Below are 12,925 nucleotides of genomic sequence, written 5' to 3'. Positions count from 1 at the left end.
CCACATACGAGGGTGGTCAGAACAGCAGGCTATACCATAACGTAGGTGTGTAGTAGTAGGCTGTACCATCTGGGGCTCCTGTCAGTACAGTATGCTGTTCACATAATGATGAAATCACCTAACAAAGCATGTCTCGAAACGTATCCACATTGTTATGCAACACATGACTGTAGTTAATTGTTACAATTGAAATATTAGATGTACTCATTGAAATCCAGAATTCCCATTATCTGGATTATTTAATGTTGTTCAGGAAATTTTTGCCAGTGCAATGGTGCGTGAAACAATGTCTTTTAGAAATGAGGTGGCCAGATTTCTATTTGCAGGTAATAATTGTATATCTAAAAATCCTAGAAAAAGAAATGATAATAAATGGAGCTACTTAACTTTTACATGTTGAATGCTGCCACTGTTAAAATTTCTGAGGCAGTATAATAGATAAACTATCCCATAGTTCATCTGGAAAAATAAGTTGGTGAAAATTGGTGAGAAATTTTTGAAAGGGTAATATAAACCTAGATTAACTATTTTTGAAAGGTAGTACAGAACTGAATGCACAACTAGATATCAATGGTATGTACTCACCCAGAAAAAAGACCAGTACATACATGTGAGGGCTTAAAACATTGTTATAAAGATGGGATCACAATGGGAAAAGGATTATTCAATAAGTAGGGCAAGCATTCTCTATGCCTGCTAGGGAAGTGTAACTTGTTATACTTTTTATGTACAGCAATTGGCAGTCTGTGAAACTTTTAAATTCATATACATAACCTTTTGCCCTGCAATTCCACTACTAGAAATTATCCTACCAAACAAAGCACATAGATGTGCAAAAGTATGTATTTACAAGTATATTCTTTGCAACTTGGTAATATCAAAGAATTGGAAGCAACCTAAATATCTGCCATAGGTAGGATAACCATATGCTCTGGCTTTTTGAAGACTACCAGTTTATACCTGCTGTTCTTGGATAATTATTAATAGTGCTTTCACTCTCAATGTCTCACTTTAGATAATAAATTATAGAGGATTGGTGAAACATTTAATTTGCCCAGTGGAAAAAGGAATGAAGAAGTGCTTTAGGTACTGAGATGAAAGGATCTCTAATGCATAATAATGTTTATTGAGAAAAGCATGGTGTCAAACTATGGCATGCTACAATTGCTGTATAAAAAGAAAAAATATGTATGTATTCCTATTTATTTGTATATGGTAGACTGTCTCTGAAGACATACATGGAAGAACCTGATCACATTGGTAGTCTCCAAGGAGTGGAACTAGATACCTGGGGGATAAGGATCCCAGGAGTGAGCCTTTTCATTGTAAACTTCATTGTACTTTGAGTTTTTAACTGTTCAAAAATAATAGAAATGAAATATTTCAACAAACAATAAAATAGGATATTTGGGGAAGGAAGTTGTCTCAGAGTTCTCCAAAGAAGCAGAACCGGTTGGATATATGTGTATTTATTTCAAGGAAATGGCTTATGCGATTGCGGGGACTGGCAAGTCTGTCTGTGGGATGGGCCAGAAGACTGAAAAGTCTCAGGTAGGAGCTGAGGCTGCGGTTTTGGAGCAGAAGTTCTTCCTCTTGGAAACTTCAGTTTTGCTCTTAAAGCCTTTCAGTTGACTGGATGAGTCTCACCCACATTATGGAGTATTATCTTTTACTTAAATTTAAGGGATTATAAATATTAAGTACATCTCCAGAATACATCCACAGCAGTACCTAGATTCGTGTTATAATAACTAGGCAATGTATCCTAGCCAACTTGATGCATAAAACTAACCTTCACAGTCCACTCCTAGTCAGCTTGGCACCTGTATGCATCTTTTTTTGTTGTTTTTGTTTGTTTGTTTTGATTTTTGTTTTGTGAGACAGAATCTCACTCTGTCACTTAGGCTTGAGTGCTGTGGCCTGATCTCAGCTCACTGCAACCTCTGCCTCCTGGGTTACAGCAAGTCTCCTGCCTCAGCCTCCCGAGTAGCTGGGATTGCAGATGTGCACCACCATGCCTGGCTAATTTTTGTATTTTTAGTAGAGACGGGGTTTTGCCATGTTGGCCAGGCTGATCTCAAACTTCCGACCTCAGGTGATCCGCCTGCCTTGGCCTCCCAAAGTGCTGGGATTACAGGAATGAGCCACCGCACCCGGCCTGTATGCATCTTAAACCATATTTTAGTCTCCAAATAAAGACTAAGTAGGTTGTACTTCTAACATGTACAACCGCAAATATTCCCTGGAGGAGGTTTCCTCAGAAGAGGATGCAATCCATTCCCCAAAGGAGGATGCAAAGTCCTTTGGTGATCACTTTTTTCCTTGCTATCCTGTACCTTAATACTGTGATGTAAGGATACCACTGTTAATATATCTTACATTAGCTAAGAGGATAAAGGAGGGGGAAAAAGATTTGTTCAGTATATATGTGTGTATGTGTAATATATACATATTTGTATACATAAATAGACATAATCACAGTTCTTTTGGCAATTGGACGTGTGGTTGTAGCTGGTATTTTTAACTACCTTTCATTGCCTATTCCATATTTCCTTGCTCTCAGCAAGCAACTTGACTATTTGTGGTTCTGCCTGGTGAGGTATTCCAAACCTTCATTCCTGAAGAACCTGAACCATTCATTGTCCTGCCTATAATAGGTTTTAAAGTTTTCCACTGACTTTAATCAGGGCTTGGTAAAACAGATCTAGTGGATCTCCTGTATTCCAGACATACCCTTCCTTATTTCCTTGTGCAGTAGCAGCCCAGTTTCCCCGGGCAATCAGGACTAGTTACCCTAGTCAGTACAGGAATTCTCTTCTTTATGTGTTAATTCAGAGGCATGAGGAGTGCAAAGTGGCAGAGTGGCAATCTTAATGTCCAGTTTAATAGAATCATTGTGTCTCCTGTTTGAGGTATTACTAGTTTTGGAACAAAGTCTTCTAGACCTAAAGAGCATAGGAACTTGGGGACAGAAAACAAAAATTATGGTAGTGGACAAGGGGTGATAAGTGAGTGGCACGGCTCCCATTTCCACCCCTTCATTGCTGGATCTGTGAATCCTGGCTATGGAAGAAAGAACACCACATATTGGATGCTAATTTTACAGCATATATAGCCTCCTGGAGAACATTGCCCCAGCCCTGCAAGATATCACCACCTACCTAGTGCTGTAACTGAGTTTTCAAAAGGCTATTCTACCATTTTATCAAGCCAGCTGCTCCAGGATGGTGGGGAACATGGTAAGACCAATGAATTACATGAGCAATATAGAAAACAATGTTGCCTCCAAAATCCAAAGATGCTTGTTAGGTATGTACTGTTTTTTTACTGTCAGAGGGCCAGATGCAACAAGTTATTCTTTACCTTAGAAGAGATATCTTGACATGCCCCACACGACTGGACCCCTAGAAATTTTGGTAAACTGGAAGGCACTTGAATTTTTGTCATATTTATTTCCCATTCTCTGAGACAAATGTCGTACCAATATGTCTAGGGTATTTGCTACTTCTCGTTGACTAGGTCCAATCAGCGTAATATCATCAATGTAATGCACCAGTGTGATGTCTTGTGGAAGGGAAATGCGATCAAAGACCTTGTGGAGAAATTATGACATAGGGTCAGAGAGCTGATATACCCTTGGGGTTGGACAGTAAAGGTATGTTGTTGGCCTTACCAGCTGAAAGCATACTGCTGTTGGTGGGACTTATGGGCAGATATGGAGAAAAAGGCATTTGCCAGATCAGTAGCTGCATACCAGGTGCCAGGGAATGTGTTAATTTGCTTAAGCAATGAAATCACATCTGGAAAAGCAGCTGCAACTGGAGTCACCACATGAGTAAGTTTGTGATAATCTACTCATTCTCCAAGACCTATCTTTTTCTGCTTAGGTGAAATAGGTGGCTTGAATGGAGATGTGGTGGAATCACCACCACTGCATCCATCAAGTCCTTGATGGTGGCACTAACCTCTAAGTCCCTCTGGGAATGTGGGATTGCTTTCGGTTTACTATCTTTCCAGATGGAGGCAGTTCTCGTGGTTTCTACTTGGCCTTTCCTATTATAATAGCCCACACTCTATAGATCAGGGAGCCAATGTTGGGGTTCTGTCAGTTGCTGAGTACAGCCATACCTCATTTATTAACTATGTCTAGAATTTGCTTTAAAGTGTTCCAAACAGAAAAAAGAAATTTTTAAGTGTAGGAGAGTTCAACAATATGGCAAAATCTTGATGATATTTTGAAAATTTCAGGAACAGTTAAGAAAAAAAAAAGATGATGAAATTGTTGCAGATGGTATCTTTGTGTAGGGAAGAAAAAAAATTGTAAGTTTTTTGATCATGCAGTTTGCCCTTGTTTGAGACCTGTCTTTTTGGATCGTAGTTTGCCCCTAATTTTTTTTTTAATAAAGGCCAACTTCAGTATCTGATTTAAACAAACCAGGCTGGACTTGTCGGTTACTCTGGTTTCATCACATGAAGGATACTTTATTGTCTGAGGCTGTGCTTAGCTGTCTTGAATAGCTAAGTTCATCTACCCAGGCATACCTTGTTTTACTGCTCTTTGCTTTACTGTGTTTTGTAGATGTGTTTCTTACAAATTAAAGATTTATGGCAACCCTGAGTTGAGCAAGTCTATTGGCACCATTTGTTCAACAGCATATATTCGCTTTTTGTCTCTGTGTCATAGTTTGGTAATTATTGCAATATTTCAAACTGGTTTGATGATTATTACATCTGCTATGGTGATCTGTAATCAGTGATCTTTGATGTTACTATTGTAATATTTTAGGGTGCGACAAACCACATCCATATAAGGCAACAAACTTAATAAATGTGTGTTTTCTGGCTGCTTCACTGACTTGTTCCTCCATCTCTCTCCCTACCCTTGGACACCCCCTTCCCTGAGACACAACAGTATTGAAATTAGGCCAATTAATAATCCTAAAATGGCCTCTAAGTGTTCACATGAAAGGAAAAGTCTCACATCTCTCATTTTGAATCAAAAGCTAGAAATGATTAAGCTTAGTGAAAAAGGCGTGTTGAAAGCTGAGATAGGCCAGAAACTAGGCCTCTTGTGCCAAAAAACTGTGAATGCAAAGGAAACTTTTTTTTTTTTTTTTTTTTTTTGAGACGCAGTCTCGCTCTGTGGCCCAGGCTGGAGTGCAGTGGCGCAATCTCGGCTCACTGCAAGCTCCGCCTCCTGGGTTCACGCCATTCTCCTGCCGCAGGCTCCGGAGTAGCTGGGAGTACAGGCGCCCGCCACCTCGCCCAGCTAATTTTTTGTATTTTTAGTAGAGACAGGGTTTCACCGTGTTAGCTAGGATGGTCTTGATCTCCTGACCTCTTGACCCACCCGCCTCGGCCCCCCAAAGTGTTGGGATTACAGGCGTGAGCCACCACGCCCGGCGCAAAGGAAACATTTTTGAAGAAAATTTAAAGTGCTACTCTAATCAACACATGAATATGAAGCAAGACAGCCTTATTGCTGAGATGGAGAAAGTTTGAGTGTGAGTGGTCTGGATTGAAGATCAAACTAGCCACAATATTCCCTTAAATCAAATCCTAATCCAGAGCAAAGCCCTAACTCCCTTCAATTCTATGAAGGCTGAGAGAGGTAAAGAAGCTGCAGAAGAAAAGTTCAAAGCTAGCAGACGTTGGTTCATGAGATTTAAGGAAAGAAACCATCTCCATAACAAAAGCGCAAGGTGAAACAGCAAGTGATGATGTAGATGCTGCAGCAAGGTATCCAAAGGATCTAGCTAGTATCATTGATGAAGGTGCCTACACTAAACACCACATTTTCAATGTAGCTGAATAGCCTTCTATTGGAAGAAGATGCCATCCTTTGAAGCTTTGGAGCCAGTCATTGACTTCTCCTCTCTAGCACTTTCATAGCTAAAGAGAAGTTGATGCCTGCCTTCAGAGCTTCAAAGGATAGGCTGACTCTCTTGTTAGGGGTTAATACAGCTAGTGTTTAACCTGAAGCCAGTGCTTACTTACCATTTTGAAAATCCTAGGGCTCTTAAGAGTTATGCTAAATCTACCCTGCCCCTGCTCTATAAATGAGACAAAGCCTGATAATAGTACGTCTGTTCACAGGATGGTTTACTGGATATTTCAAACCTGCTGTTGAGACCTACTGCTCAGAAACAAGAATTCTTTCAAAGTATTACTGCTAATTGAAAATGCACCTGGTCACACAAGAGTTCTGATATGTACAATAAGATTAATGTTGTTTTCATACCTAGTAACAGGATCCATTCTGCAGCCCATAGATGAAGGAGTAATTTTGACTTTCAACTTTCAAATCTTATTATTTAAGGCATATGTTTAATAAGGTTATCACTGCCATAAATAGTGATTCCTTTGATGTATCCAGGCAACGTGAACTGAAAACCTTCCAGGAAGGATTCACCCTTCTAAATGCCATTAAGAACATTTGTGGCCGAGTACAGTGGCTTACACCTGTAATTCCAACACTTTGGGAGGCCAAGGCCTCCCAAGAGGAGGTCAGGAATTCAAGACCAGCCTGGCTAACATGATGAAATCCTGTCTTTACCAAAAATACAAAAATTAGCAGGGCGTGGTGGCGCACACCTGTAGCCCCAGCTTCTCGGGAGGCTGAGGCAGGAGAATCGCTTGAACCTGGGAGGTGGAGGTTGCAGTGAGCTGAGATCACACCACTGCACTCCAGCCTGAGTGACAGAGTGAGACTTCATCTCAAAAAAAAAAAAAAAAAACAACAACAAACAAAAACACACACACACACAAAAACCCAAAGAACAAACAAAAATAAGAACATTTGTGATTTACAGGAGGAGGTCAAAATATCAACATTAACAGGAGTGGAGAAGAACTTGATTTCAGCCCTTGTGAATGACTATGAGGGGTTCAAGACTTAGTGGAGGAAGTAATCGCAGATGTGATGGAAATAGTAAGAGAACTAGAATTAGGAGTGAAGCCTGAAGATGCGACTGAATTGCTGCAATCTCATGATTAAACTTCAATGGATGATGAGTTGTTTCTTATGGATGAGCAAATAAAGTGGTTTCTTGAGATGAAATCTACTTCTGGTGAAGATGCTATGAAATTTTAAAATGACAACAAAAGATTTAGAATGTTACATAAACTTAGTTGATAAAGCAATTGCAGGGTTTGAGAGGATTGACTGCAATTTTGAAAGAAATTCTGCTGTTCGTAAAATGCTGTCAACCATCATCTTATGCTACAGTGAAAGCTTTCAGGAAAGGAAGATCAATTGATGCAGCAAACTTCATTTTTGTCTTATTTTCAGAAATTGCTGCAGCCACCCCAACCCTTAACAAGCATCACCCTCATCAGTCAACAGCCATCACCAACCAGGCAAGACTCTCCACCAGCAAAGCAATTGCAACTTTCTGAAAGCTCAGATGATCATTATAATCTTTTTTAGCAATAACTTTAGTATGAATTGGGAAACCAAAAAATGGTGTGACTTACTTTATTGCAATATTTGCTTTATTGTGGTGGTGTGGATCCAAACCTGCAGTATCTTCAAGGTATGCCCGGATGGCTATACCAATGATGCATCTGGAACTGGGGAAATAACTGTAGGATGGGATCAGGGACCTGCTGGTCTAACTTCTCTGGCTCCAATCTTGCTTTTTCTGTGGAAAATATGGTCATTCTCAAATGCCTCCCAGACATTTCTGGAAGTCCTCATAGACCCTTCACATATACTCCTGAAACTACATGGCATCTGCCATTTTTCTTCCTTTGTTCTTGCTCTCTGGGATGATTATGCCCCATAACCCTGGCCATTGTTGCTACTGCTAAGTCAGGCTGTGGCGCACAACCCTTGCTTAAGGCCAAGGGTGCCATCTTTGTTCACAGCTGAAAATGTGACACAACTTACAATCTCATTGTCCAGGCACTGGAGATCTGGTGAAATAGCTCTTTTAGATTTTGCTGAGGAGGGGCTGAGTAAACAGTCAAGAATGTGCTCTGAATCACCTTTCCCGTCTAATGATGCCTATATTCCATCAACAAAGCATGTGCACCTCAACCCTTCCTGTCTTCAGGTGAATTCTTTCTCAAGAAGGCTGTTTCCTTTTACCTGCCAGTCAGCTAGACCCGTGCTACTCACAACGTGGTCCACAGACTGGGCTATTGTGCACACTGTTTGCTAGCAAGGTAAGTACAGAAATGCCAGTTTTAAGTGTTGAAAAACTTACAACAATTTGACATAGTAACTTTACGTCTATTGAATCTGGTAATAATAAACTGGGATTGTGATATTTGTATTTTTTGCTGGATTTTTCTAATAATTTATTGAATTCTGTGAAATCTCAGTCTGTGATAGATTATAAATTTAAAAAAAAAGAAAGAAAATCAGATCCTTTGCCACAGATGGTTTAAGAAACTCTGCTTGACATCATGGTCAGACAGCCTGAACTCATAGTGAGCAGACCGTAGGCTCAGCCTGGCACTCTGCTATGTAGTATACTTGGCTAGGAAGAGTTTGGTAGAAACATGGATTTGCTGCAGTGGATCTGAAGTAGTGGAGAGGGAAGGAAGTAGAACTGACCTTCTCCTTATAGTAGTTCTCTTGCTTTCTGCCTGAAACAGGGACACAGCATAATGCCCTGACCTGCATGCCAAGCCCTTGTGAGAAATAACGAGAGAGGAACTCACTCTCTTGCATGCCATGTGGTTGGGAAAAGAAGGATCCCGCCCCAGTGAGTTCTCTAATGTCCAGGTGTTCTGGCATAGGGGGAAGTTTCCCCCAGAAACAGTACAGATGCTCCTTGACTTATGATGGGGTTCCATTCCAATAAGCTCATTTTAAGTCAAAGATATCATAAGGAGAAAATGCATTTAATACCCCAATAGACCCATTGTGAAGTTGAACAATCCTAAATCAAATCATCATAAGTCAGGGACCATCTGTATTAGCTTTCCCTCACCATGTTGGTGTCGCCATTGGTCCAGACAAAACTGCTCTTGTGGACTGGGATTTTCCCAGAGGGAATTCTGAGAATAACTGTGAATACTTTGTCTTAATGATAAGCTCATACCTGTTAGCAGACAGAGTATAATGCAGATAGCCCACTCTCTTTTCTCTTATATTCCCCCGCTCTGATCTGCCATTGGCACAAAACATGCTCCCTCTTTTTGGACTTGGAGAAATAGATGAGGAACCCTCACAGGCTCCACTTAGGAGTTAGAATCATTTCTTTGCAGGACTGCTGAGGGCAGGCAAAACACCTAGTCTAGTACTAATTACATAGCAGGTACATGTTAGCTCACCCTTTTCATGTCAAAACCCTCCAACAAATTGTTGTATCCCCTGCTGAAGCACCTGCTCCATCATATAGCTTTGTGTACTTCTCTTACAGTAATGATCTTATTTACTGCTATATATTGTCATATATATATATATATGTGTGTGTGTGTGTGTGTGTTTATTGTTCTCTCCATATTCAACTAAGAACTCCTTGAGGCCTTGGACTATTTCTTCAACTTCCAATCCTTTGTGGTTAATAGTCTAACTGAAGTGAATTCTTCATTGCTATTTATGATATTAATCAGTTGTATATTTCTTTCAAGTTATATTAAAAATAAATTTTAATAGCAAAATAGTACATGCACAGCAAAATCATGCTCTTTTTAATAAACAAAGCCAAAGAATATAAATAAACAGGTTATGTTTTATAAAAGGTAAACATAGTAAAACAGTATTACCCACTCAAAGAAACACATTTGTTTCTAAGAAAACAAACATAAAACTACACATATCTGTGAGGATTCATTTGTAACTTCTGTTTTTTTGTTGTTGTTGTTGTTGTTTTGTTTTGTTTGTTTGTTTGAGACGGAACCTGACTGTCACCCAGGCTAGAGTGCAGCGCCGCGATCTTGGTTCACTGCAACCTCCACCTCCCGGGTTCAAGCAATTCTCCTACCTCAGCCTCCTGAGTAGCTGGGATTACAGGCACCTGCCACCATGCCCAGCTAATTTTTGTATTTTTAGTAAAGACAAGGGTTCATCATGTTGGCCAGGCTGGTCTCGAACTCCTGACCTCAAGTGATATGCCTGTCTTGGCGTCCCAAAGTGCTGGGATTACAGGCGTGAGCTGCCGCGCCTGGCCAGTAACTTCTTACTTTACAAACAACACATTACATTTTAACTTGACATTTGCTTTATCCTATATAATACAAACATAACAATGTTGTTGAAATATACAAAAATTTAATGTAATTTTTGCATCTGAGATGTTTAAATAAGAAACTTCTTTAACCAGGTATCCCTTTGGACTGCAAGAGCAGTTTATATCATAGCTTTGCAGCATAATCTTTTTACTCTCAGGCTCTTCAAGCATTTTTATCTTCTTTGAAACTTCTATCTAAACAAAAATAGTATTAAAAAAACAGAAGGGGTTAGATTCTGCCAATGAACTGTGGACACCAGTATCTCATTCTTCTATTTGTCTCCTTATTCTAGTCTGAAAAAGCTTTGGAACACGTTATTACCTATCATTATTACATATTTCTTGTAGTTTAGTGTTACTCCCCCAACTGGAAATAGAAGTTGCTCTTTAATAAGGCCCAGGGTGCTTAGGGTGCAATGCAAGATTTTTCTTACATCTCTTGGGCCAACCCTATACAACTAAATCTGGGAAAGGAATTGTTATAATACACTGTCCTTGAAAAGTTTCTTTCAGCTCATTTGGAGAAATGTTGGATAAAGATAACTTAGTGCTTACAAGTGCTCTATTATTATTAGTATAATAACAATAATTATTATTAAACTAAAAGTTATCTACTACTTTATCACCCTTTCTCAATTTATGTTTTTTCACTCTTTAAAACATTTACCCCAAAAGGGTGAAAATAATGGTTTAAAAATTGTACCTTCATTTACCTTTATTATACTACCTAATTGCCCATAAGACATCTAGCTTTCACAGTTTTATCATTAGAAGCAAAGGACCTGCCAAATTTCTGAACATTTTAAAAAGAGAAAATAAATGCCACAAGCATTTTCCATTTTAGTTTTGGAAATGTTCTTGTTTTTTTGTATAAAGGGGGAAAAATTAAAAAAAAAACAAAACTCTCCCCTGAAAATATTTGATGTTTGCTATCTCAGTATAAATCTTGCAGAAGTCATCTAAGCCTCCAAGTATCTGTTTCCTTCCTGGTTAATAGCACAACCTGGATGTCAGACAGGCTGACCATGACTCAGAGTGGGACTCTAGGCAACTACTGTCAATAGGCTTGGGGACCACAATGAGTGAAAACAAAAGCCCTTACTCTTCCATTGTGTGTTCTAAGAGTGAGCAGACCTAAGAGTGGTGGTTTAAGCACTTTCTATCAGAATGGTGATTGTTTCAGTATTCTCAAGGAGATGGCAACATCATGGAAGGGCAGCAACGTGAGTCAGCAACGTGGTATATGGGTCCCAATCAGCATCTGCTTCTGATTTGTTTTTGAAAGAAAATCCTTAGTCGGTTTTCGTTTGAAGCCTGCTGCAGATCACAGCATCAGGGAACATTCCACCTTGCTCCTGGGCCAGAGCATTCCTTGGCAAGAAAGATCTATTTAAAGATGAACGACTGAGATCGGATCGTGCCTTCCCCTTGGTTGAGCTGTTTTCTTATTTGTGACTGTAATAAAGTACACACATGTGTATCCATTACTGAGTGATTGTAATGAACCCTGGCTTCTAACAAATATTAAATACGACATGTTGATTAGTAAGGATGTCACACAACTCTAATTATCATGTGCTCACCCCCAACTATAAGCTAATTACCATGTGTCCAGAAAAATTTTCTGTATTTTTTTTTAGGACACATATTGTAAAGTGATTGCTAAAACATGTACAAATTGGGAATTGGTCTAATACTTATAGTAATCTATAAAATACAATACTATTCAACAAGTCAAAAGGAAGATATAGATCTAAAATTAATAATATGGAAAAATGTTCATAATATATTGCTAAGTGAAGTGAGCAAATATAGAACACTAGCAAGTGATTTGTTTTGTTTGTAGTTTGTATATTATCAATAAAGATGCTATGAACATTAACATTTTTTAGTGAATACATGCACTCATTTCTCTTAGATATACACCTAAGCATGAAAATGCTGAATTATAGTGTAAGTATATGTATAGTTTTAAAAGAAACTGCCAAGCAATTTTTCAAAGTAGCCGTACACATTTTCATTCTCTCTAGCAATGTAGGAGAGTTCTGGTTCCTTCACATTTATGCTAATACTTGATATTGACAGTCTTCATTGTATCTGCTCTGAAGGGTGTGTAGTGATACATCATTGTGGTTTTTACTTCTAGCAAGTGATTAAATTTTGTTTTTAAATATTTATGTGTAAAGAGAGAAGTCTAAAAGTGTGTATACTTGATATATTTTTCTATAATTCTTGTATAATGATTTTGTGTTACTTTGATAATTAAAAACAGAAAGAATAAGAAATTAATTCATATCTGAGCAAAGGTTTCACAAGACAAATTATCCCTCACTGAATAATAAATACATTGGAACAATTTAAAAATGAATGGTATATTTATTTGAATTTCAAGCTGAAAAGATAACTGAAAGCAAAAGTCTCAGTATCTAGAAAGGAATTTTCATATATATCAGAAAATTTTGCAAAAAATAATTAAGAAAAATGTTTTATGTTTGAAATCATCTGGCTGGGCATGGTGGCTCACACCTGTAATCCCAGCACTTTGGGAGGCTGAGGCTGGTGGATCATTGAGGTCAGAAGTTCGAGACCAGCCTGGCCAAAATGGTGAAACCCCATCTCTACTAAAAATACAAAAATTAACCAGGTGTGGTGGCGAGCTCCTATAATCCCAGCTATTCAGGAGGCTGAGACACGAAAGTCACTTGAACCTGAGAGGCAGAAGTTGCACTGAGCCAAGATCA

The 12,925-nt window shown here is 38.9% G+C and overlaps 1 protein-coding gene across 2 annotated transcripts in view; it reads right to left on the bottom strand.

The window, feature by feature from the left end:
- Positions 1 to 9,578: 9,578 nt before the first annotated feature.
- The window catches only part of DAPP1 (dual adaptor of phosphotyrosine and 3-phosphoinositides 1), a 55,610-nt gene continuing 52,263 nt past the window's right edge, over positions 9,579 to 12,925 (bottom strand). The window contains exon 10 of one of the 2 annotated variants that reach the window (XM_030819167.1): positions 9,579 to 11,639. Coding sequence is in view for 1 of the 2 variants with exons in the window: in XM_030819166.1 (XP_030675026.1) it covers positions 11,571 to 11,639 (69 nt within the window). In the remaining variant the exon portion in view is untranslated. The remainder of the gene's footprint in view (positions 11,640 to 12,925) is intronic. The other variant, XM_030819166.1, reaches the window with a different exon arrangement.

This window comes from Nomascus leucogenys, chromosome 9 (genome assembly GCF_006542625.1).
Source record: "Nomascus leucogenys isolate Asia chromosome 9, Asia_NLE_v1, whole genome shotgun sequence".
In the NCBI taxonomy this organism is placed as follows: domain Eukaryota; kingdom Metazoa; phylum Chordata; class Mammalia; order Primates; family Hylobatidae; genus Nomascus; species Nomascus leucogenys.
The sequence above is the reverse complement of the archived record's forward strand: the minus strand, read 5'-3'. Positions and strand labels throughout refer to the sequence as shown.